The sequence below is a fragment of the Diadema antillarum genome, unplaced genomic scaffold (genome assembly GCF_040938485.1).
Source record: "Diadema antillarum isolate AM-2024a unplaced genomic scaffold, OU_Dant_1.0 seq00001136_RagTag, whole genome shotgun sequence".
In the NCBI taxonomy this organism is placed as follows: Eukaryota; Metazoa; Echinodermata; class Echinoidea; order Diadematoida; family Diadematidae; genus Diadema; species Diadema antillarum.
The window spans coordinates 495665-522151 of NW_027271948.1; the positions used below are offsets into that span (position 1 = coordinate 495665).

Genomic DNA, 26487 nt, shown 5'->3' on the forward strand with positions numbered 1-26487 from the left:
GAAAGAATAATGTGAAAGTTAATGTCTTTATAGCTTCAATTTCAGATTCATTAAAAAAAAATATCTTCTTTTTTTGGACCTAATAACGCCTGATATTGGTAAAGGTATAAAAAGAAACTGATAACAACTGTTAGTATCTATTCTGTGGAGAAATTTGTTCTATATTACTGGCAAATACATTGTTATCATTTTTGTTACGTTTTAGTCTATTTTAGAAATACATTGAAGAACTAGATAGATCCACAGTCGTGATCTCTGAAATATAAACTTTATACACTAATATACTTCTCATGCCCTTTTGTGATCAAATCAAATACAGGGCGATCTTACTTTTCAAACACATAATCCTACAATGAAGCATCAGATACATTATTTTCCAGTCTTATAAGTATCAGAAAGAGATTCTTCATTCAAAACGTTATAAATACAAAACAATACTGGTAGCAAGCGAGTTAATGGATGATTTTGAAGCATTGAATTTGTCAGTATTTTGCTCAATGTCATTCATTACAGGTTTAACATATCTCGTTATATGAAATGGATCTTGTAATATGTTTATTCCATAGGATAGGGTCTTTTCCAAAACTGTTTATCGTAGATTGATTTGATTTGATTTGATGTGACCGTGCTAGTACTACTTCACCGCACGGTAAAATTCTTAATAGGAGAGACCCAACTCCCTGAGCTGCATGTTCCAGTCTAATATGTACCGCTCTCCAACACATTGTGGAAGTCGAACACGTGAGTTGAACATGAATTGCGACTTACACAACAAATGGCTTGACGCTATCCACTGGCACTGTGATTGGTTGATATAGCGAGCAATCGAAGAGCACTGCTGCAAAGTACTCTGACCTTTCGCCATTTTTGCCGTCATCCTGAGCACGTCTTGAGAGGAAAACTCTCTGGTTAATTTTGTGAAAATATCAACAAAATACCGGCAAGTATGACTGCATCTAATATCTGAATTTTATTTCATGATTAAAATTCAAGTGAATGAATTGTATTTCAATCCAGATGATATGAATTTGTGCGTTTTTTTTAGTGTTAACGGGAACACCGGTATGTACGTGGTCTCCTCAGTGCAGTCCCATTCCTTTGATTTGCTGTTAGTGATACTCTTCTGTCGCTGTCCGTAGTTAGCCTAGAAAGTCATGTTTTGTTCTTGGATATTTTCTATACCTTGGAAGTGGGCGTAAAGTTAAACCAAACTTATTTGCCCCTGGGTGTCGTCGTGGTGTGAAACTTTTGCCACTTTGTTGATCATGTTGATGCAAATTTAGGCCTAAATAGTAAATTTTAATGATGCAATTCGAGGCGAGGCGACGAGGGTGCGATTTATGACCGGGGCGGGCCGCCGTTCATGCGGTATCAGTGGAACTGGAAAGACTTCCATATGTACAGTAAAGCAAGTGGCCCAATGTTCGCCATCCTAAGCAGTGGAAGCAAAATAGCGTGCATGATCCGAACGCTTGCGCTGTGGCCATCGTTCGGCCCCCTGTACGCATTGTTCGGCCCCCTATGTCCGTGGATCAACATGCGCGACGTACGGTCCGCTCGCCCAACCCATGTGAATTATCAGCGCGCGTGCTACGCACGTACTGTACTATACCGCACTACGAATGCGCGGTACTATCCATGTACTCGCACGCTATGCGAGAGATTCAACGCATTCACAACACGTTGCGATCGAACACTGGAGATACAGCAAATGCCGGCACGGGTGGCATGCAAAATATAGATATGGCGTAAACGCTCAAGTTATCTCAAAAACGGATGCAATCATGGCTGTAAGTTTACTTGCAGTATAGATTCAATGCCAATAAACGGACTAGTAACTTCAAAACTTGGAATGAAACGAGTCTATATGTGTTGCTATGCAACTTTACTCACCTGTGTACTTACCCGTTGAACTGCTTGTGCGAGTTGACTCGGGAGGGTTCGATTAATGATTTCGGGGGTCTGGCGACGTGGCCCACTGTTGTGCTCTTCGGAACACGTGTGGAGATAGTTGCATAGTTTGAATTTCGCACTTGATATGGGCCATTTTTTATTCATGAATTTCAGTGAATTTTTATTTGTAAGAGTGGGTGATTCATGGAACCCTGATGAATCAAGGGCCACTTGCTTTAATGCAATGAACAAATAAAACACACATCATTTGACTGCCTGCCAGAATCCATCCCCTTATCACTATGCTCATCAACAGTAGGGTAAATTATTTAGAGTGGGGAGTAAAACCACCAGGGCCCCGTCTTATAAAGCCTTCAAATCAATCACAAGTCCCCAAATCAATCGCAACTTGCATTGCAGCACACACAAAAATTGTGATTGATTTCTATCACAAGTCTTTATAAGACAGGCCCCAGTTTTTGGACACTTAACTGAAGGCGTAAGGCAGCTATTCTGCAATATTTGTTCAACTCAAATGATACGTACAAAATTAGATGTTTTATATCTACAACAATGTATGTTAAATATATCAAACTACTTTCACCGCGATGATTTTGTTAAAATATGTCATAAAATTTCACAATTAAAATTCCAAAAAATTATCACCCTGATAATCCACCAGAATCTGGACACGTGCTATGCACGTTCAATGTCAGTGCGAGTACGCGAGTACAACTTCTTACAAGGCTGCTGAAAAATGCGCTGCGCCATACCTTGTTGGCGAAAGGTTGCATCGGGGACATTGCAGCGCCCATTGGTGTCCGAATTCTGGCTAGTTACTAGTGGTATTCCATAGTAGTAGTCATAGATCTACTTTACTTTGCACATACTTTGAAGAAACTTAATAAAGTGAGCTAGGGAATTTGGAATGAGAAATGTTTTCAATTTTATATCAGGACTTTATACTGTCAGCAGCCTTAATGGTGAAAACGAAAAGATATTTTCTGTGGGACTGAAGAAGAAGAGTTAAGCCCAGTATAATAGATGTCTATTAGATATTCAGAATCCTCAATTTTACATGAAAATTTATTCCAAGTTCCCACTTCAGTGTTACAAATTCTGTATTAGATTGGTTGATTCTACCAGCTTACATACTTACAGGTAAGATTAGAATTACATGCTGTGGCATTTAGGCATTTATTGTAAATGAATGTGTGCCTGTAATCCATTCTTTTTCTTACATTAGACCAGCAGTATGGGTGACATCAAGGAAATTCTAGACAACTACAAGACGGCTCCATTTGATGCTCGCTTCCCGAATACAAACCAGACCAAGAACTGCTGGCAAAACTATGTTGACTTCCACCGTTGCCAGAAGATCAAGGGGGAGGACTTTGAGGCATGCGAATACTTCAGGAGAGTCTACAAGTCATTATGTCCCATCCAATGGGTGAGTGCTTTACCATTATAATCATTTGCCTTGTACACTTTGAGACAGCATTGCTATGATGTTGAGTGTCCAGAAACACTTCCAGGAAACATTTCACTTTAATGTTCCTGTGGAGAATCATGATTAATTGTTTAGGTAGCAGGGTACACCTCCCAAGACTTGTAATGCATGCTCTCGTAAAAACCTGATGCTTCCACAGCAAGAAGACAGCATTATGTTAACCCAAGTAAGCGAAACACAAATTTGAAGATAAACACAATGTTCATGTTGTAGTGCGATCCCACTTTGTACTCAAGTTTCAAGAACTTAGTAAGAAGTGAGTAGAATGATATGATCAAAATCAAAGTAAAATAAATGGACTGATAAAAGTTTCATCAATCTATCAAGAAACAAGAAAGTTACAAGACTTAAAAATTGTAGGGTTTTTATATGAAACAGATATAAGTTACAGCTACATATGCAGATTGGAAGAGATAATGATGTTATTATCCCCATTGATGTGCACACACAACTTCATTAAGTTTCCATTCTGACATGACATGGAAAAGGAAACCATGCATTATTCACATACAGTCAACGTTGCATTAATCAAATCTATTTTGACTGAAGAAATAGCTTTGACTTATAGAAAAATTAATTTTATGAGGGATCAAAATCTATAGAATGTAAAGAGAAGAGGGCTTGAAAGACCTTTGACATTTATAGGCGATTATTTGACGTATGCAAGGTCGACTTAAGCAAGCGTGACTGTAATTTGATTAACCAAGCAATGATATATGAAAAAGGAGCTATTCTTGCACTTTGAATAATTCTCTTAATCATTCTAATCAAGAGTGTTGTTGTTCCTTTGGTGTCAAGGGAATACAGTATTGGCAACATCAATGGAATTCTTTTCTCAAACATAATAGAAAATTCTGCAGTGTGCAAATTCAGTTACCTAATTTTTACCAGAACTTAAACTTGTGCACTGAAGAAATATCCCTCCCACTTGATGTTATACTGTGCAATCGATATCCAAATCATTGATGTGTGCTGCAATGTTTTTGTTTCTGAAATTTTAATGTAGCTTTTGTGGAAATTGAAAAGGATACTGTATACGCTATAATTTTCGCGTACATACATTTTCGCGAATTGCCGCTGTCACACATTTTCGCGAGTGGTTAAATTCGCGATTGGGGGACCAGAGAAAATATGAAGTGGCAAAGAAAGTGTGAATTTTCAACTTACTAGCAAATAAGAATGATACTAGTTATACACAGCATGAAAAAAACTTACCAAACTCTGCGAACTAGTAAGTTAGAATTCAACATTTTTTAAGTGGTTAAGTCCATCGCGCTAGATTTCTGACGAGTGGTCCCCTTCCGATAATGGATTGGCTCTCTACAGTATTCGTAAGTAGACGTGGACGTGCGTAAACAAGCTTAGCCAGTATGGTCTGTTCGGTAAGCCGTGACATGGTATACTAGTACTGAAATGTTCGTATCATCAAGGCAAGGGATTCATTTTGGAAGGTAATATTTTCGCGTGTTGTTAATTTCGCGAATAGCTCCCGACTCGCGAAATTCGCGAAAATAAAACCCACGCGAAATATATAGCGTATACAGTAGTGCATTGATATTTGCTGGCATCCCTCTCAGCCAATGATATTCACAGCAATTAACTGAATTTCTGATAAGTTATTCCTATTGAACAGGAGATTGAGTGGTTGTTTGTTGAAATGTGAGACTGTCTGCTTTAATGCACATTGATGTCATTTCATAACTGGGTGCTTCAAGCTACCATATTCCTGTACACCCAACATTGAATCTTTTTCTCTTTCTTTGTCCCCCCTTCCAATCACTAATTTTCTGTGTTTCCTATTCTCATTCCATTCATTTGTTCTCTGCCTCTCGCTCTCTATTTTATTTGTCATTCCATGACCTATTCTTTCGTCACCATGGCGACCCGTCTCTTGCTCATCTGCTCCAATTATCCTCTCCCCCACTCCCACTGTTACCCACTGCCTCTCATCCCCTGCAGGTGGAGAACTGGGACACCCAGAGAGAAGAGGGCACCTTTGCCTCGAAGATTTGATGTGACGTGGTCCTGTACATACAGATTGTAATAGTCTACTTGATTTTTATCGCCACATCTGTCCATGGAGTCATCACTGGTTCTGTCCCGAGGTCCCTGTTCCAGACATCGTACCCATCGCCATGAAATGAAACTGGTTTTAAATTCTTGAAGTCTAACATGTGATGTAGATATCTTTCTCAAAATACCTTCTTTTTTTTTTTGGATAATTTCTCTGTTCTTGCCCTCTTTCAATCAGAGGTGCGTTGGTGTTCAGATGCAAAACATTTTCTATATTCCACAAAAGCAAGACCCATTTGTCTACTAAATGGGCACTTTACTTGCTAGAAGGTCGTATCTTTACAAAATGCTGTCTGACAGCTTGAAATAAAGTTTACATCAGGTTTACATGTAACTGCATTTTTCATGAGTAATTGCTTGTGATTGTGTAGTTACTGGAACTAAGCTTAACTGGCAAACAGGATTGGACTTCGTTGCCATATTTTGTAAATATGACAGATTGACCAAACCAGTGTATGACTGGATGGTCTTCTTCAGGTCTGAATGTGCATTTTGTCAGATGTCATGAAATTGGATTAATTTATCTGACTGTGTTTGAAAGAGTTGAAAGTGTATTTGAATAAAGTTTGACTCTTGAAGAAAGAAGCTCTGAATGATGCATGAATCTTCTTTCCTTTTGCGTGGTATTCATTCATCAGAATATGTTTGTCATAAAAATGCAAAGCAGTATTGTAAAAGTGGAGACAGTTGTATTTTCACACGAGTAATTCTCCACACTTTGCTGGGCAAGATGGATTTCATGGTGTTTAATTCTCCAGAATCAAGACATGTAATAGTGGTACATACACAAAGCAAAAATTAGTTGCATGCTCTTATTTTTGTGGTAGTTTCTGGTTGTGCAAAATGTGCAAAAAAATTCTACTACACGAAAATTTCCACTTTTGCAGTACTGTATCCAGATAAAGCACAATAGCAGTGAACATTTGTAGCTTGTTTGATTCACTGAAGGGGTTAGACAATAAGCCTAATCAAACAAAGTGACACCAATATGCACTACAAGTATTGTACATGTATGTGTACACAGGGTGCCACAGGGTTTGTTTGTTTCTTTCTTTCTTTCTTTCTTTGTTTTTGTGTGGGTTTTTTTTTTTTTGGGGGGGGGGGGGGGGGAGGGGGGTTTGATATTGATTGCATGTAGATGCAGATTTGTATTGATGTGTGCAGCTGGTGTTGATAATGCTCTTCCTGCATACAATGATAACACCAATGTCACAGCTGAATTTAGCTGTGGTCATACAATAGTATGCTATACAATAGTACTCGTTCGCAGATTCACTCTCCATGCTTTCCAAAGCTTCATTTCTGTCTTGCTATGAATTCAGAATCTAGTGGTGGTGTGTGTTGGTAGAACTTTGCAGTGTCCACTAACTGAAGAATGAGAAAGAAGACACTTGCGAAACGTGCTGAATTAGTGTATATGAGGGGCACAAGCTTTTTACCACATTCTGGAATGGGTGTGTTATGTGTGTGTGTGTGTGTGTGTGTGTGTGTGTGTGTGTGTGTGTGTGCAGTGGCATATGTGTACAGTAGCACAAGTACAGTGTAGAGTTTTATTAGGAAGCTGAAAGCATACAGAAGAGTGGAAATACTTCAGTACATTTGCCTTTCTAGTGTACATGTACAGTGTATTTGTTCAGGAAAACAACACTTGATTATTGTAGAATGGTATTCACGAGCTCATCATGAGCACATCAGTTTCCCACTGAACATAATGAAAACGGTTCCGTTTCACATCCATTCACAGGAAAATGAAGTTTTGTCATATGTAATCGTCAAGTAGACAACCTCATTCTTCTAGGGCAGTTGAGATCTTGAAACAATCGGGTGAATTCTCTTTCAACAGAGATATAATTTTGGTGCAAAGTAATTATTATCACTTCTTCCAAAAACTATTTGAAGTCCGAGGTGCAACCAGATGGCAATTCATATGGATATTACATGCCATGCATGATGAGAAATGCTTGAAATCTGAATGATTGACAGAGTAGACTCGCATGTTTTCAGGTAATTTGGTCTTTTTCACAACTAAAGGTGTATGACACTCTAAAAAAGCATTCATCGAATACGATAAAAAAAAAAGAAGAACATCAGCACAGTCTTCAATTTCTCATTGCCCAACAAGGAGGCAATTTTAATCTCACATTTGAAATATACTACTACATTGTACATGTATAGGCAAAGCTTAAATGAGTATGAATGTAATGTTGTAGACTCATAATGATATACTGTCCAAGTTTTCAGGCACACACACAGAAACACAAATCATGTAGAGTGTAGTTGCCATTTTTGACAAGATAATCATGCATTGAGCACACTACGGTGGGCCTTCTGGTCTTCATATAAAAAAAAAGGACGAGTGTTTTCATTTAGTGTACTGTAGCAGTCTGTGACTAATTGCTCCAGAATACAATATGCTAATGAAATCCTGAGGAAGATTTATTGATTACTGTTTGCCAATTCATAATTATAGTCTCACTCATATGCTCAACGATGACATACAGATTTGTGAAATTCTCTGTATATCGTGAATGCTAATTGGTAAGTGGGCTACCCTTCACAAGTTGTTGCCAGGTCATGTATTTGCATTCATAAAATGGACATTTCCTCTGAGAGAATGCTAACTATGGGATCATGAGTACACGTGCCAAGTTCTGAGCGTACACAACTGGCAATACATGCATAGAAGCAGTTTTATGAAAACACATGAAATGCACAGTTTGTGTTTTGAGTGAACACCTATGATACGTGATGATTGCGAAAGTCAATCAACTAGAAAATTTGAACACGTTTAATTCTTTCATTTTGTTAAAATGTCCTTTCAAGAGATATGTCAATATCCATAGTTTGCACTTATTTAGAGTAGTAATGAAACATGAACTGTACTTGTTATATACAAGGCACATGCACTGAGAAAGACTAGGTGATGATTACAACACACACACACAATGCAATTCCAAAACACACATACTACCCTTTGCTTGATAACTACTAGTTACAGGGTGCATCAAAAAATCGAGTTTGAATGCACTGTCAAAAAGGTTAATACATCGGACGGACTACACACATTACTATACATACTGGAAATGTTTTGAATACAAGACATAGCTTTCTTTGAATAAATAACAAAGGTCTGTATAGACGTATATATGTATATACAAAGTTCAAATAAACTGCTATGCATTAGTAATAATATTGCAAGGTTTAGAGTATAATATATACAAATCTGGCATGCAGTGCATTTGCAAATATTGATGTCAACTTCCCGACTTCATATGATTTTTCAGTGAAGAGTAATATGAACTACTGGCGATATTAATGCATATAACTGTCTACTTTTATTCATTTTCAACTCGGAGGAAATTTCTTTGTGGTTGACCCTCTATCCCTATCTTGCTGAATTTTACATGGGTTTGATACATTCCAATGAAATGTAAAAATCAATCATATGCCAACTATTTTGCTTTTATGCTTTTTTTTCTTCACGGAGGTGGAGGAGGAGGGTTATCTTTCCTCTGAATCTGTGCCAACCTTGCTGGAACAAATTTTATTTCCACTTTGAAAACGATTGCAGTGAATTCTTTGGAGAGTTCATCTTCTCCGACCATCCATCGCAGTCTCACACTGATGCTCTCTTCATGGGATCCAAAGAGTTAAGTAACAGCCCAGACCAAGATCCACACCTCTTATCAATATCAAGGCGTATGCTAGCAATCATCCTCTATATTTTTTACCTGTTTCTACACATTAATTTCACTCAACTAGATTGTATTTACAAAAATAAGCTGCACCTTCATGTAATCATTCTATTTCAGTACAAGCTACAAATTAATCTACACATCAATCATATACCATTCATTTCTCACAATAAATGGGATGCATATACGAGAGAGTGGCAAAATGGTGGTTGGGAGGCACTATCATCTTCGGCGAGGCGCTGCTTGAGTGTGGACACTGGTTTTCGGTCTCAGTGCTGGAAAGAAAAGATTGCACGCAAGATTGCATCAACACACATGTCAAAAACACAATAGGGGCATGCAAAACATAATCCAGTCATCATTGTACATAATATATTATCTCCAACATTTATCTTCAGTTTTGTTTTGTCTTTGGGTTGTTGTTGTTTTGGTGGTTGTTGGTTTGTTTTGGTTTTTTTGGGGGGGTTGCCATCTGAAAGATTAGAGTGACACTAAATTTGCTATGCACAGTACATGTACCATAAATACAGTACATTTAATGACTAAATTCATTTTGGATTTTTATTCGCATAAAAACTAAAAACAAAGAAATTAAGGATAACAAAAGAATAGAATGAAAACATGTTTTATAGTCCATTGGCAACATTCACACAATAGGCACTCACAGGAGATGGAATTCTAATTTTTTTTCTCCAACAGGGATGGAACCATCTCTAATTCTCATGACAAAACATTACACTGAAATCAATAGCTCAAAGTGGAGAAATAAAAGGCAGGAAAATAATCACAAGAACAAATTACGAAGTTAAATCCACACATTCCTATAAAATCTAGTGGGTGAAACAATTGACTGTACTGCAAAAAAGAGACGCCCTTTGCTCTACACTACGCTAGAGCTCTACCTTGATCTACAGTTTTGCTCGATGCTTTCTTGGGGTTCTTGAAGTGTGCCATCACCTGGCGGTCGTCGGTCATTTGAACGTCCTGCTCCTGTTGCTGATTTCTGAAATGGCAATTTGATCCGCAAATGTTGGAAAATTTCACACCAAGATTGCACAAAGTTTAACCAGTGTTATGGGTACAGGTTTTTCTCAACATAAGGATATTCTATTGATTGACAAATCTACTAGCACAGATGTCAGTAGATAATGGTACTCTAGATTTATGCAATTACAGGAACTATACAGAATGTTGATTGTGATTAATAACAGCTGACAACAACATGCTTTCCAGTGTGTGGACAAGGTACGCATGTGGTTGACATAGCTGGAATGTATCTGATGGATAGTGGTAATAATTGCAAAGATACTACCATTGCTTGTAAAGAGACAATGAATGAAATTACATTCATATGTCTCATTTTGATTGATGTCATCATCATCATCGTCATGCAACAAAAAGTATTTCCAAGGTATCCCCAGTTGTCTGACAAATAAGTGCATATTTCTTACTAGAGAATGATAACTTGTTTTGACTGTTCTTCCCCCAAATTAAAAAGAATATTATAAGTAATATAAATACAACCACAAGATTTGTGCTCTTCTCTCCTAAGATAATGATGATGGGGAAATCATGTAACATACAAGACAACAGGACTAGTAGAAAATGTTGAGGGTTTACACATGGACATTGGTGATACTGAGGGGTTTTCTCATCAAATGAAAAACAAGCACACATCCCAAGCAAGGCATATCGTTAAGAGTGAAAAGCCTGAAAAGAGGCTATCACTGATAAAAATGCGTACTGCAGAATGGTGTGTCGTTCCCTTCTTCTGAGCTCATCATTGTCAGCAAACAGGATGGTGTGGTAAGGAGTGGGGACGTCCAGGCTTGGAAGGATCCCCCTGGCTGCACTGGTCACCTGACCCAGAATGCCATTGTAGACCAGGAGGTCATCAACAAGGAGCTGTCAAAATGATAATTCCATCAAGTCATGGTAAGTCGCCATTTATTTAGAATGCAAAAAGCACCACAAATATTAATGTTTTAAAGGAGGACTAATTCACATACAGTTGTGAACACTCAGGTGAATAATTGGCACAAGTTTGATCCTGTATTGCCACGTAAGGTCAAGTATTCATCAATTTCAGAATCAAAACAAATTCATAATAAAAAGTGCATTCAATAAAAAGGTCAATATAAGCAAAAAGAAGAGTGTTTAAAAGGGGGGGATAATAAAAATGAGTTTATGACTTCCACATACGATACCCATAGAGGTTGGTACACTGTTTGCAAACAACAATATTGCAAGGGACAATACTAAGAAAAGGAGAAATTGACTCTTGGCAACTTACAGTGAAAATCATGATTTAGAAAAAAAACACAAAAAACCCCCTCACACATTAAAATCAAAGCTGAGGAATTTACATAAAGATTAAACTGATTTTTCTTTTCTTTTTTTTCTTTTTTTTTTGGGGGGGGGGAATGTCCATGGAAGGTACTTTTCAGAACGGCTCTGGCACTTTAACACATTCTGCAGGAAGAATGCACATGCATGTTATGAATTGGTGTCATCAGTACTGAAAAAAGACAAATGAAAAACGAAAAACAACAAAAACATTCTCACCCCAAATTCCTTGACCCCTCTGCTGGGTGTTTTGCTGTAATTCCAGAGTTTGATCATAGAGACAGTGGCAGGCTCATCAAAGATCACATAGACTCGGTTAATCTGAATTGAAAAGACAAAATGAAAGAGAAAAACAGTAGGGAAAAGGAGAGAATTTCAATTTTTTAAAAAAATGCAAGGTTTAAAGAATTCATATTCTACATTGCCACATGTAAAATGATATGGCTCAACTTGTGAAAAACTTTATCTACCTTGCTTAATCAGGTGGCACAATTTGATAGTCATGAGTCTGTCTGAATGTACTCCAAGGTTGGGAAAATTTGATGAAGAACTCTTATACATAGCCACAGATTAATTTATTTTGCAAAACATAATATCGCACAATTTTTTGGCAGAACATCTTTTATTGTATCATGTACTAAACATGACTTGGGTTTCATCAAAGACTATGACTTTAAAAAAAATCCAGACAACTAGAGTGACAACTGAAATACAAAATACAAATGTATTGCTGATTGGCTCTCGCCAAACTGCTACCATGGAAACTTCCATTTATCATACTCTGAAGAAAAAAAAAAGAACTTTATATCCTTCAGTTTGGCTTTTAATCTTTTTGTGGTTTTGGCGATACAATCAAATAATTACTTTGTCTAGTAAAGAGATACCAGTTTGAGTGATCACCATTCACTCATGACACTGTGTAAGTATATCATTGTACCAGGTTTGCTTTCTTTTCCATATCTCACCATAGAGGGTAGTATAGGGGCTAGCCACATGTGGCCACCGTCCGGCTTGTCGTTGACCCCATCAATCAGTTTGTCTGGTGTCCTGGTATCGTCTGTGACTCCCTCCAAGACATTCACGCTGGGAGGGTAGGCGGCAATGTCTGGGAGGTGGTGGCAAGAGGTTCAGGAACTGCTGCTTTCTGGAAGCTTGGCTTTTTACTAAAGGTGCATGGTCCCGGTGTTTTAATTAGTCAAATTCGTACGCGGGCGCACGTCGCGCAAGTTTCCTATAGAGACCTATGCTATCGACTCCCCTTTGGCGCTTACACTTTGGCCCACTTCCCCTAGTCCGAAGAAGTACGATTCACTGTAGGTAGTGGTCCGATCACAGTTCGGCTCATGATTCGGCTGAGGGGGATGACAGCTTTAGCAAACTTCTTTTGTGATGTCATAATAAGAAGCACATATGCACGCACCCTGGCATTACTACAGACTGCGCAATGCACAGAGAAGACAACGAAGGCAATGTTACTGAGCAACACCTACGCTGTTTACTCTTGATGACAGCTCAACTTCTGTAATCTTCGTATCAATGCAAACGGTGATCGGCAGTATCATCAACAGCGCCCTCTACACCACCGGGACTATGCACCTTTAAAACTTAATCCCATCATGAATGCATTTCCACAATTCATCACACACTTTTACTTTGACTCATAGCCAGTGTGCTGTGTCATCCTAATGACATTCTTGGACAAATTATTTTATACATGAACACTTTGAAAACGCTTTTATTCTTTCATATTGCTTCAATCTTAAATTTGATAATTAGGATGGTTCTTTCAAACATGGAAACCAATATGGTGCTGGATCACACTATAAGATAGTTCTTTGAAATATACTTGTACACATAATGCCTCTTAAAGTACATCAGCTTTGTAACAGGTTATATCACAGCTGCCAAAATTCACTCATGAAAATCAGGGAGACTACATAGAGCAATCAGGGCGATACTATGTGGATCTCAATGCCCAAAATTAAGGAGATTTTATATTCTGTTTTGATATCCAGACATGATGAGATATTGAAACCTCCTGCAAAATCAGGAAGACTTGCAGCTCCATTATATGCTGCGAAGTTCATCCATCATTTCCAAATATTTCCAATATGATTATAAAGGTAACAAAAGGGCATCTTGTCAGTGGTAATTAAAACACAACAGATTACAACAAAAAAAAGTTGGTAATGATCATAAAGGTAACAAAAAGGTATCTTCCCAATTAAAACACCACAGATTCAAACACTTGGCAGTTGGTCATATTGCTATATGCACACTCTCAGACCCCAACTTGGTAGAGTATTCAAAATGTTTTCCTTTAACATCTCCTATCAAAGCAGACAGGTCCAGTGTCAGGTTGAGAAAAAAAAAGGATACTTGATTCTGTGAGTTCCATCTTTTCTCCCTCTGCGTCGTAGAACTCGAGACCATTAAGACCGATGTAGTAGAGATCCCCGTAAGTAGACAGCAGCTGGAGCTGAAACACAACTGAGAGCATTTGCATGCAGTCAAAGAAAACTGGACTCTCATATCAATCATATTTGTTTAAATAGTACATTGTCATTCAGAGAAAACAAATAAAAAGAAAAAAAACTAGTGGAATCATGATAACCAACGAAAGTCAGTTACATCAGTGGCTACAAGTTCGGTTACATCATTAGTTACAAGCTTGATTACAGCTTTGGTTACAACGTAGGTTATTAAAAGCAAGAAATTGGTACGTTGTTCTTGCTGTACAATAATAGGCTATGGAAATCGGTGTACGGAAAAAGTCACATGGGCTTGTGAAGCAAACACTAATCCTGTCAGTTACTGCAGGAGTTGGTACAAAGGGTGTCATTGATTGGCTGACTATTGTCACATGACCTACAAATGTTTCATCTCTCAGGGCCAAAAAGACACACTCACATCACTGAGTAGAAAGGAAAGGACACAAGAACTGCGATGAAACGGGAAACAAAATCAAACTTGTATCTTTTAAAATTCTTCATAATAGAGATAAATGTACCTACAGTGTAGTACGTGCAGTGGCTAAGGAAATGATGAGCGCAAAGTAAAAACTTTCAAAATATGACATTCTATGTTTAAAAGAATCCAGAGGTTCAAAACCTATAATGAAATCTCCAAATATCTGTGTACCTAACATCTCTTTGTAGAATGTGCACATATAGCATAACATGATGCTTTTTCAATTATACTAAATGGGAAAAGACATGTCACTGTCAAGCAACTAGGACCCGCTGTATGAAAACGTTGCATCTTTTGTTCCTTCTGAGGCATTTACTAAAGTCACATTCATAACAATCTTCTTTTCTTTTCTTCACAAAACGATGTTAGAAAGGATACAGCCACAAGGCATGTGCATTGGGATGTACTCCTGGCTTGGAATCTCCATGGCAACCTGGCTCTGTCTGTTTCAGGAAAGAGGAGAGAAATAAAGCTTGTGAAAATGTTTTTCACATCTGTAGCTATCCTTCAATGTGATTAGCATTCTATAAAGGAAAGTATTTTTCTTAATCCTTCAGCATAATACAAAGCATGTAAACTTCCTTTCTCAGTCCTCTTCAATTTATAATTCCAATTAGATTCAATTCCTAAAAGGTGTTCCATTATGGCACCAATACCAAGTTGGTGAAAACATCTCGTCAACATATCTGTAGAATGATAGCGTGACTACCACTGGAAAAAAATCATAGCACTCTCATCATTTATCTGATTAATCACAGTTCCATAACACTGTACTCTTGAATAACTGCTGTCATTCAGCATAAGTTGATTCTCTGGAATAGAGTTTCCTCCTGCATCATAGTCATGTGAAATGCAGAGGACTAATAAGTTGTAAACTCAAAGATGCTGCAAAGAGGTGTGATGCTGACCCGAGTTATGTGTGAGAAATTAACCCCTCCTAGTGGTAAACTGAAAGATAGTGACGGAGACAGCTAACAGAGCATATAATGACAAACAATCCTTGGTGGTGTTTCACCAAGTTGTTCTTAGGCTAAAAACAACTTTAAGAACGACTGGTGATCAGTTCTTGTGCTGAATTATTGAAATTCTGGTAGGTATAGCACACCAAGAACATGTTCCAGTCGGTCCTAAGTTCTTTGTAACTTTAAGAACAGCTTTATGAAACACCCCCCGCCCCCCCCCCCCTCCCCCCCCCCCCCCCCTTGTCACATACCTGAGAGTGTCTGGAATAGCCTTGTGTCTCCTGCTAGCAGCTGTCTGCCAGTTGGTCTGACTAGCAAAGCTCAGGTCCTGCGCAAAGTCAAAGAAGCAGTTCCCGGGGCCCTTTCGGATGAGGAAGCCCTCACTCGGTGACACTTGCTGACCGTCTAGCCAGACGTGGACAATCTTTGCCTGGATTAATGAAACATTCAAGCATGCACATGAGCTGAAATATCTAAATCTGCTATGAAGGTTGCTGATGTGCATAGAGTACCAAAGTGATGATGTCAGAGTCTGCTGTTAAAGCTCAGTGCTGGTTCCAAACAAAATATACTTGCACAAGACTTGGGGCAGTGGGGTTGGAATGCAAGTATGGGCATTGTTGGTTAGCATCTGCTGTGTTCACAGATATCTGGGCTGTGTGAGATTGTTTAGAACCAGTTTCCATGGTAAGAAATGGCTATGATGTCCCACTTCAGTACTCTATAAACAATGCCTTGCTGTGACATCTATGTGACTTTAAACACAGCAGCTGTGTGATGCGTTCCAAATATTCCCAAGATAATTGCCATTGAAAGACCATTCATTAAGAGTTCAATTCCCTTTCAACCTGTAGCACATTTTGAAATACTGCAGGCAATTACACCACACAAATTTCAGAGAAGTTTCCATGGCCATCACAGTTCATCAAAAGGATCTTTAGATGTCACATCAATCCTATCTCTCCTGAACTCAACAGCAAAATGCTGATCACAAGCCTAGGACTGTTACACCAAACATACAGAAATAAATGGAGCATTGAGGTATTCCTATCCCAATACCATGAATCACTCGATTGCAGAATTATCAACTTCCAGACACCTGGGTGTACAGACAGGCATATAAACGGAAAAAAAAAGTATCCAAAGTTCTTACTGGAAAAAAAACCCTTCACCTTCTCTCCCCTTACCCTAAACAGATTATGAACTAAACAAAGGTGATGGAAACATTTTAGAATCACTCCTGTCAATGCTCACCCCTCGGTATGTGTCCTCTTGTGACTTGTTGTAGTTCCACACCCGAAGTCCTGTCATCTGAACATCCCTGCCGAAGTCTATCGTCAGGACGTGGTCACACCCCTCGCTGAATGGAATCATCCACATGTGCTCGTCTGATGATGTCACGTTGGTACCATCTATGAGCCTTTTGTTGAGAGATTAAAAATGATAACAGCAATGACAATCATCATCATCATCATGATTATCAATACATCATCATCAACATCAACATCATCATCATCATCAACATCAACATCATCACCATCATCAACATCATCATCGTCGTCATCATCAACATCATCATCGTCATCATCATCAACATCATCACCATCGTCGTCATCAACATCACCATCTTCATCATCATCATCATCAACATCATCATCATCAACATCATCACCATCGTCGTCATCAACATCACCATCTTCATCATCATCATCATCATCAACATCATCGTCATCATCGTCATCATCGTCATCATCATCATCAATCTGAGATCAAACACAATACTGAAAGTATCAATTGATAAATGTATGAATAGATCCATAAAATTCAGTGGGAAACATATTGTATTCCTCCTTCTCAAGATACATCTGTATTAATTTCACCACTCTCATGCCTTCTCTGAAAGATCAGTCAGAGACAGGGGGAATCTCAGGTCAAATTCATCTTCGCAAAGAGCTGACAAAAGTATGCATAGATTGACCATAGCTAATGGGAAAAAAAAAAACCTGATGATTTACGCCGTTCTTCTTCACACACATTTTGTCTTTGAATGCAGCCATTTCAGAATTTGATGTCATCAGCACCACTTTTACAGAAAAAAATCCTCTTGTCTATATCGAACAAACTGTGGAGTAAATGTTACAATCAATTTTTTTCTTTCTAAGAACCATTGAATACTATTAAAGGCCTAATTTACAATTTGCAGGTGAAATAAAAATCCAGCATTAGTGCTTCAAAATAGTTCTAAAACGTGAGTTAGGGATAGAAACAACCAATGTAAAAATAATGTATGAACTAGTAAAATCAATGTTATGTATTGATAAATATACAAAATGTGAACAATGGCTATAATGAAAATGTTCCAGACTAAACCGTCTCCAGTTATGGTATAATGAGAAAAGTGATATCTCCTTATATGTTAGGCTTTATTGCAAAAATTTTATATGGTAGGATGTTTTGTGATACAACTGACCTACACATGTGCATCAAATGTGATATCTTGAACATATTTTAAATCACTGCTCCCAAAGGTAAACAGCAGTAACATTGCAACTGGACAATGAAAAAAAAAAAAAAAAAAACTCACCCAAAGCAAGTCCTGTTACAATGTTATTCACTAAAAAAAAGGAGAACAAAAATGTGCCACTGGGATAAGTGCTGATACACTATGCACATGGAAGAGAATTTATTTTTTATTTTTTATAAAGTTTAAAGATGTGATGATTGATAAACAAGTATACCAGGTACATTCAGCCAAATTCTAAAGCCAACATTTTTTTTCCATTGTCTATTATTGTGTCTAGCAAGTTTGTCACATCACAAAATACTTTCCCTCATTGGCACTCACTTGTCCAGAGTCCTGTCATCCATGTCATACTCCGGCAAGTCATTGAGGTCGCGGGGTGAGGCATCGAGCATGTCAAGGGACATCGGTATTCCGTCCCCTTCGACGTCGATGACCTCCAACCCAGTCAGACCAAGGTAGTGAAGATCACCCCATGTCACAGTGAAGTTCAGACGCACATCTAATATAATAACAACAACAAGAGAAAATTAAAAGTGGCATGCACTAACAATGGTATGCACTAAGAATAGAGGCATGTGCGATAGAGATATTCAATTACTTTGGTATTAATCTATTAGTAGTAGGAGTACAATAATGTAAAAGCACTATGGGGACTGCACTTTACACGAGAAATTTATTGACTGTCTGCAGTCACACAATAGACCTAAAAGGAGAAAAAAAAAAAGAGAGTACCACTGCCAAAACACTGCTCTAAAAATGTAACCATAGCCTAATAAATTCATCACGGCAGAATGAGCAGAAGGTGTTACACATGTCAATGTATCTTCTGTTTTGTTCAAAGCATCGGCTGATATTAAACAGCTCTCAAGTTCACCTCAATCTAGATCTCATAAAAGAAAAGAAAATCTGCATCGACCAGTCAATACAACATGACATTGCAACCCTGTATACTCGAGGAACTAATACAATATGACATTACAACCCTGTATACTCGAGGAAAATATCGTCACTTTTGTAACATTACAACAGTTCACATTGAGACGGATGAGTGCACACTTAGAAATGAGGTCTACTTTTCTGGCATTGGTCAGACTTGAACTCACGCCTCGCTGTGAACACTGCGCCTTGCTGCTGAAGTGAGGACGTTGCTATGTCAGGCTGACCAGGATTAACCAGACGATGACCACCAGCAGACTCCTGAGCAGGAGTGTGCCGGTCATCGTCCACCTGTTCAGCGACCACCATGGGTTCGGACTTGGCCTGCCTGGCTCGGTTCTGCCGGGCAGTGGTCATCGGTCTTTCCTGGACAAAGATGGACAATGCAGGTATGAAATATTTTTGTTTGTATCATTTCAAAAGAAAATTTTGCACAACTTCAAAGGATTCAAATTGTTCAAAGAATAATACAAACATCGAGTAAAGGAATTACCTGTGCATGTGAATACCAAGAATACCGGTGAAGTGATGAAAACATTGTTTATTGTTGCTTTTACCAGTTCATGTTATGTGACACAAAACAATATTTCTGAAGGTGCACATATACATGCATATACGAGTTTGGGTACATAAAAAGAACTTTAAAAGTTTAGAGATATGTGCATCTATTGACAAACTTGAAATAACACTTTAATTTCGTGCTCTAAAAACTTGTAATTTGCTCCAAAAATTTTGTCTAGCTTACTCCTAGAAGACGGCAAAACATTTTGACTATTACGGCACATGATGCATATCATTACATTTTTTGCATGTCATCCTTCACTTAGTTACCAAGGATACTCTGGACCGGGTGACTCTTTTCATAGTTTACATCTGGGAGTATATGGGGCAAAATATTACAGCGATTGTATCCTTCATCACAAAGATGCAATTCTAAGATTCCCTTTAAACTGAGTAGCCTACTTGCAAGACCTGTTGAAAACCAGAGTCACGCCCCTTTGCTTTGTTATATTAGCACAACAATGTATTATACACAGATTGTCAGTTTTACATATATCACTTTCACAGGACAAGTTCATTTTCATAGACACATGGATTGAGTGAATGCAGCAATATTGCTAGAACACATCAGTGAGGGTTTGAGGAAAATCGTACAATGCGTTCAAAAGTTATGAATTTTTTAAGTTTCTTCTCAGTCACTGCTGGATGAAAAAACTACTAAAGACTTGTGATGTCACATGTGTACAACAATATAAAGAAAATATAAAGAAAATTTAACATATTTTCACTTCCTCGCATAATAAAAGAACACTTGACTTCCCTCTTTCAGAGGCAGGGGGAATAATATTACTCTTAACATACATAAGTGACAAGTCTAGGAAATGTGCACTTATTTCAAAAAGTAAAATTTAGTGAAATTCTCTTTATATTTTCCGTATGTTGTTCTATGCATGTGACATCATACACTGTAGTAGTTTTCTCATCCAGCAGTGACTGCGCAGATACCTTAAAAATGCATAACTTTTGAATGGATTGTCCGATTTTCTCCAAACCTTCACTGATGTGTGCTACTAATATTGCTGCATTCACTCAATCCACATGTATATGAAGGTCGACATGTCCTTCAAATATCACATCCATAAATTTGTTCAAACATATAGAAGAATTTTTGTTTCAAGGAGGATTGCCAATTTTCTGCAGGAGCCATCCAGAGAATCTTCAGGGATTTTTTAAAGGGTCCTGGGTACCTCTCCAATGTCTGCAGTCCTTGGCCTAGTTGGAGGAGCAGCGTCTTCATCCAGACTGGAGCTGAACCACTCCTCAGCTGCAACAAAGACCTCATCATTCCTGGAGATCAGCTCCAGGATTTCCTCATCTTCTGTGAACAGTATGGTCTGTTCAGACAGAGAAAGAATGAAAGAATTAATTAATTAATTAATTAATTAATAAAAGAAAGAAAGAATGAATGAACGAACAAACAAACAAACAAATGAATACATGAATGAATGAGTGAGTGAATAAATGAATGGATGGATGAATGGATGGATAGATGGATGGATAGATGGATGGATGAATAAATGAATGAATGAATGAATAAATGAAAGAATGAATGAACAAACGAACTAATGAACCAGCAAATGAATGAGTGAGTGACTAAATGAATGGATGAATGAATGAATGGATGGAGAGTACAACACAGTGTAGGATAAACAGAAGGTTAAAGAATGATATCACATACTACATAAAGATGTACACAAACCTGAGAGCAAAAGGAATGCAAATATGCAATTCAATGTCACAACACAGCTATTAGGTATTCACCTTCACCATTGCCTTACTTGGTACTCAATTCACATATTTGCACGATTATATTAGTAAAGAACATATAAGAACATTCACCACATAGTCTCAGTTACAATTGTGTCCACAGTTGTGTGACATACCCCTGGGTAAGTGATATTTCAAGCTACAATGTATGCTCATACCTGAAGCTAAATTATGGAAATGTGAATTTGAGTGCTTGACATATTATGAGGACTGTGGCCACAACAACATAATTTGTTGAAGGTTTTTCAAAGTATTGGTTTCTCTGCTCAAGGACCCCAATAAATTCTACAAATCTATAAACGGAGCTGTCGATTTATGTACTACATGAAGTGAAATCATGAAAATCATCTGGAATGCCCCTTTAACAGGTCATTCTTCCGTCAATATGCTGAAAATACTCACATCACCAAAAGAACTTGGGTCTCCCTGGAGGGCTCCTGATGCCCTGTGAAATGAACAAAGATCAATGGAAGTAGAAGATGAACTTCCCATGTTAACCCATTCAATATGAGCTGATTTTGATATAGCATGCAATTCCTATAAATACCTGAGTATACTCAGGACTAAGCTTCAATGAGTTAATACACATCAGACATAGAGAAAGACACATGGCTATTAACCCTAACTGCACTGGGGGGGGGGGGCCTCGGAGGCCCCCCCCCCCTCGACATTTCGCACGATTACTCTGCAACACGCAATGCTCTCGCCGCGATGCTCCATGACTTTTTTCTTTTGAGTTTCCCGCACATTTTGACACCAAATTTGTGACGCCTGGGGTTTCGGTTCTGAAGTTACATGACCTTTTGTACATGCACGTGAGGCCAAAAATGGCTAAAAAATGTGATTTTGTGTACAAAGTCAATGCAAATTGAGTTTTTTCGCATGGTTCATATAACTATGCTTTTTTTAACTCTCAATGGCTAAAATTAGTTTGTTTTAGGAATATTATGCTTCAAAAAGTGTCTGTGACAAATTCTGTTACAAAAAATAACAAAAACAAAAGGACAAAAAATAACAAAAACAAAAAGTCGAAAAAACAAAGAAATACATAAGAAATTCATGAAACACAATAAAATAAATAAGAAATTAGTTTTGATACCGAATTTTTTTTCAAGTACATTTGCTAAGAATGCAACAAAGAGTAATTATACCATAATGAGCACTTTTGGAGCTTTATTTACTGATTTAGATGAAAGATTCTGATTTCTTGCATAAATTATCATAATTAATCAAAATAAAATAAAAGAAGACTATTTTCTAAAATTTAAAAACACGATCTTGTAGATTACATCGCACAGTACCATTGTGCAAAGTTCCGCGGCGATCGCGCGATCCACGGCCGAGATCTTAGGGGGGGGGCCCTTGAGGCCCCCCCAGTCTTTCAAGCTGCCAAAATAGCCCAGTCTTTTTAGGGTTAAATCACATGATAATAGACAAGAGCACCTGGGCTCCGTATCGTAAAATTATCTGCTATTGCCGTAGGTTCAATCAGTGTTGGTTACTATGATTACAAATGGAATGCTTGCTGTTGATTGGCTGTTGCCCTGCTGCTATCCTTATGACAGTACGTATGGTAGACAGCTTGTAAAACAATCTGCCCTTTAACCCATTGAGGACGGGCTGATTTTGCTACAGCACACATTTCCCATAGATGCCTGCCCGAGTATACTTGGGACTAGTCTTCAACGGGTTAAAGCAGAATCCTTGGAGTTGGACAAATGACTCACCTGGCTATTTCACCCTTGAAGATGTAGGTGTCATCCAGTGAGATCTCCACATCCTTGGCTCCCCGAAAGGAATGGATCCTAGATTTGTTGTAATTCTGAAAAGGAACAGGACAACACAAAGTGCAATAACAAACTAGAAAAGCACTTGGAGAGCACAGACTTCAGCCAAGCCAGCAACTCATTTCCACCCGGATCCTTACACACATGCATGTACTTCCCAAAACAGAAGCCTTTTGTTTACATCCTTGCACGGCACCTTGCAGAATTGCCCACCCGAGCAGAGCATGCGCTTTAGTGCGCGTATGTAAACTTCCAGTACCGCGGCTTGAACCCCAAGTTCATTGACCTTATATGCCAAAAGATGACAAATCCTTCAAAAATCCATGCACATTCCCGGATAACAACCAAAATTAAATGAGGTGTTCCTTGTGTCAATATTGACTTTTCATGCAAGTTTCATTTCAATCCGTTCACAACTTTCTTGAGTTATTTTGCAAGCAGACAAACCAATGTCGATGATCACTTTAACCTCCAACTTCCTTAGTGGAGGTAAATATCCTAACAAAATTGACAAAACTATTGAATAATACATTGGTAATAGCTGAAAATGGACAAGGTACAACCCATTACCATTATTTTTATCCTCCAAAAGCACACTACGATACATATCCTCATCAGTCTATCCATCTTGCACTCACCCATATTCTGATCATTGCTATCTTGACAGGGTGTTCGAACGTCACAGTGATCAGGTGCATTCTACCGGGTGTGAACGGGGTCAGCCACATGTGTGTGTCGTCCCTGGTGCAGTTCACACCATCAATCAGGTTTGTAATCACCCTGGGGTCGTTTGTGTACTCTGGCAGGACGTTCAGGTCCTTTGGCTCTGCAGTTATCTGTGGAGTATTGGAGAAAGCGCGAGAGAGAATTAAATTGTGAGGTAATGTATACTGTCTATAAACAGATATCAATATCAATGTCAACTATCACATGATTATTGAATATTGTTTCCCCATTTCAATATTTCTACTCATATTTCCCATCTTATTTAAGAACCTTTTCACAATTAAAAATTGACATCAGCAACTTGATATCAGCAACTCTGACATTAACCTACAAGGCTATGATCTCCCCTTTGGAACTGCATCATACAACAGAAGAAGAATACAAAATATAGAGGTATTCAATGTGATGATAACATCTGAACCTATACTTTGCATGAACAAAATTCCTCCTGATGCAAATCTAACAGCCTATAGGAGCTATTGGAGAGGTCATTATTGTTTTCATCTTAGCATCACATTATATCTTAAATGCCATCTGGCATGGCCAAAAAACTTCATGTCACATAACTGAAACAGAAGACGCATGATTTAAAGAGAAACTCTGATTTGTTCTTCCACATTTACGAAAAGAAATATTTGGACAACAAGTCCAGAGGAAAACTCAGTCTGTGTGTTGTGCTACCAATCTAAACGACAAAGTCCATAAACGAGTCATTTAGATCCACTGAATACATTAAAATGTTATCGGTGTCTTTCAAGTCTAAAAGACAAGAATATGCAGTTAATGTGTTGCATAGTTATTTATCAAGATATACAAGAAATTATTGTGACTCCTTTTGATTGATCAGGGTTTAGCATTCTTTGCAGAAGGACTGAAATTCAAAATGTATACAAATCAAATATGAGAAAACAAAAGAGACAATTAAAAAAAAAGATGCAAAGATGGCTACTCTAACTCACTTTGTTGACTGGTGCATGCTCTCCGTTACTCTGAAACACCTCAATGCCGTTAAGTCCAACGTAGTGTCGGTCGCCCCATGTCGTCCTTACGTTGATCGTCATGCACTGCCCAATTGGCATGACAGGAATTTCAAACTCATCACTGGTGACGAGAAATTTAATTAAAAAAAAACCTCTTCGGATGTTACAGCAAATGTGTTATCAAAGTAGAGAATAACTCCTCATGGCTGCAATTATTCTGATTAATATATCAGAAAATGAACCTTATCTTCTGGTTGTATCAAGAAAAATTCTTTGCATGGAAAAATATTCTGCACAATATGAGCACATAAAATGAATAGAACTGACAATTGCATGAGGTTTTAAAGACAAAAGCATATCAGAATCTAGTTCATTTCAAGCATATCTGTACATTCACTACCCCCTTTGTTTCTCCCTTTCTCTCTCCCTCTCTCTCTCTCTCACTCCCCCCCCCCCCTTCCCTCTTTTTAACATATTCCTTTGCCAACACTTCAAAAAAAAAAAAGAACTGCTTCCATATTAACATCAAATATCTGGGCTATTGAGAATATTTCAGAGTATGAAACAGGGTGATTTTAGATATCTTAACATGTATTACACTGCCCTGTCGTATAAAATTCAGCTGGGGAGAAGATTAAAAAATGAGGTCAATTTCAACTGCTGCAGAAGGAGTGACAGCATGGATAATACAAAGTTTCCCACTAAAGATGTCAATCCAGCGCAAAATTTTACCCACTCTTACATCAATGAGCTTGAGAAGAAAATTAACATATGTCAGGGTTGCCCCGCCCTTTGAATATCGTGACCATCCAAACGGACTTCTTTCCACCCTCACCTGCTATCATCATCAGCTTCATCCTGCATCTTTGATCGTCTTCCCGACAGGATGGTATCCAGGGCATCACCTGTGATTGGGAGCAGGAAATTTTGTTGTGTCAAAGGTCAAGAGTCAAAAGTTTAAAGTGCAATTCCACACCTTGCTAAAGTTGGATTTAAAAAAACAAAAACAGAAGAGGTCAAACATGTAGGAAAGTAGTGGTTCCATAAAAATGAGACATAAATGAGAAAGTCATAGAATTTTAAATTTTGCATGTTTTCATGAAACAGCAATATCAGTGGTGACCACATTTTCAAATTGGAGGAAATAATTACACAACCTGACATATTCTCCTCCAATCTGTTCAACAATAAAATACAATACTATCCTTCACTTCAAACTATCATGGAACAAAAACCTCTCATTGTGAAGCTAGTATAGGCAGACATTTGATCTGAATTCAAAACACAATATTCTACTCTCAACTGACCATCTATGGACAAGCTTCTAATTGACAGGTATCATATGCACACAAAGGATTCTACATAGGGAGTGAAATCTCACCTTCAACATCCAAATTGACATTCGGGGCCAGTCTTCCTTTCTGGGATTTGTCGAACATTGAGAGGGACGTCCAGGACTCCTCCAGACTGCGGTCTTGGTGGCTCCGCAGCTGGTGGGGGCGTTTCTCGTGGGGACCGCCTCCCATCGCGCCTACCCCCAGCTGGCCTGGGGGTGAGAGAGGGTCGTCATCACTTACAGCGCCCTCTGCAGCCTGTTGCCGCCATCGCAGCTCCTCCAAGTCATCTGCAACTGGTTTAAAAAGTAATGAGGTTGACAGCTTGTTGAGTATTACATTCATGCAATTAAAGTATTGGGCAAACACATTTGACTTGTCAAACATATCATACAGCTCTTCAGGTCTTAACCCATTGAGGAT

The 26487-nt window shown here is 38.3% G+C and overlaps 2 protein-coding genes across 3 annotated transcripts in view; one reads left to right on the forward strand and one right to left on the reverse strand.

Moving 5' to 3' along the window:
• Window positions 1-833: 833 nt before the first annotated feature.
• On the forward strand, window positions 834-5952 carry LOC139744102 (cytochrome c oxidase subunit 6B1-like). 2 transcript variants are annotated; one of them, XM_071654559.1, is made up of 3 exons: window positions 834-944; window positions 3140-3343; window positions 5363-5952. In XM_071654559.1, the coding sequence occupies exons 2-3, from the start codon at window positions 3149-3151 to the stop codon at window positions 5414-5416; spliced, it is 249 nt and encodes an 82-aa protein (XP_071510660.1). In that variant the 5' UTR covers window positions 834-944; window positions 3140-3148; the 3' UTR covers window positions 5417-5952. The 2 variants fall into 2 exon arrangements, with proteins under 2 accessions (XP_071510660.1, XP_071510659.1); XM_071654558.1 differs by having other exon boundaries at window positions 845-940; window positions 5363-5950.
• A 3441-nt stretch (window positions 5953-9393) lies between these two features.
• The window catches only part of LOC139744093 (katanin-interacting protein-like), a 44991-nt gene continuing 27897 nt past the window's right edge, over window positions 9394-26487 (reverse strand). Inside the window, exons 25-42 of the mRNA XM_071654550.1 lie at window positions 26112-26360; window positions 25566-25635; window positions 24710-24851; window positions 23663-23860; window positions 22965-23059; window positions 21640-21682; window positions 20658-20804; window positions 19077-19275; window positions 18295-18472; window positions 16704-16869; window positions 15701-15879; window positions 14866-14930; window positions 13897-14007; window positions 12483-12622; window positions 11737-11838; window positions 10916-11076; window positions 10074-10174; window positions 9394-9446 (exon numbers count right to left, since the gene is read on the reverse strand). Coding sequence (XP_071510651.1) covers window positions 9394-9446; window positions 10074-10174; window positions 10916-11076; window positions 11737-11838; window positions 12483-12622; window positions 13897-14007; window positions 14866-14930; window positions 15701-15879; window positions 16704-16869; window positions 18295-18472; window positions 19077-19275; window positions 20658-20804; window positions 21640-21682; window positions 22965-23059; window positions 23663-23860; window positions 24710-24851; window positions 25566-25635; window positions 26112-26360 — 2399 coding nt within the window. The remainder of the gene's footprint in view (window positions 9447-10073; window positions 10175-10915; window positions 11077-11736; window positions 11839-12482; window positions 12623-13896; window positions 14008-14865; window positions 14931-15700; window positions 15880-16703; window positions 16870-18294; window positions 18473-19076; window positions 19276-20657; window positions 20805-21639; window positions 21683-22964; window positions 23060-23662; window positions 23861-24709; window positions 24852-25565; window positions 25636-26111; window positions 26361-26487) is intronic.

Excerpts from the sequence above, each read along its gene's own strand:
- LOC139744102 (XM_071654559.1), top strand. The coding sequence starts at position 3,149 with ATGGGTGACATCAAGGAAATTCTAGACAACTACAAGACGGCTCCATTT. Across the intron at positions 3,344-5,362 it reads CATTATGTCCCATCCAATGG|GTGGAGAACTGGGACACCCA; the intron begins GTGAGTGCTTTA and ends CATCCCCTGCAG.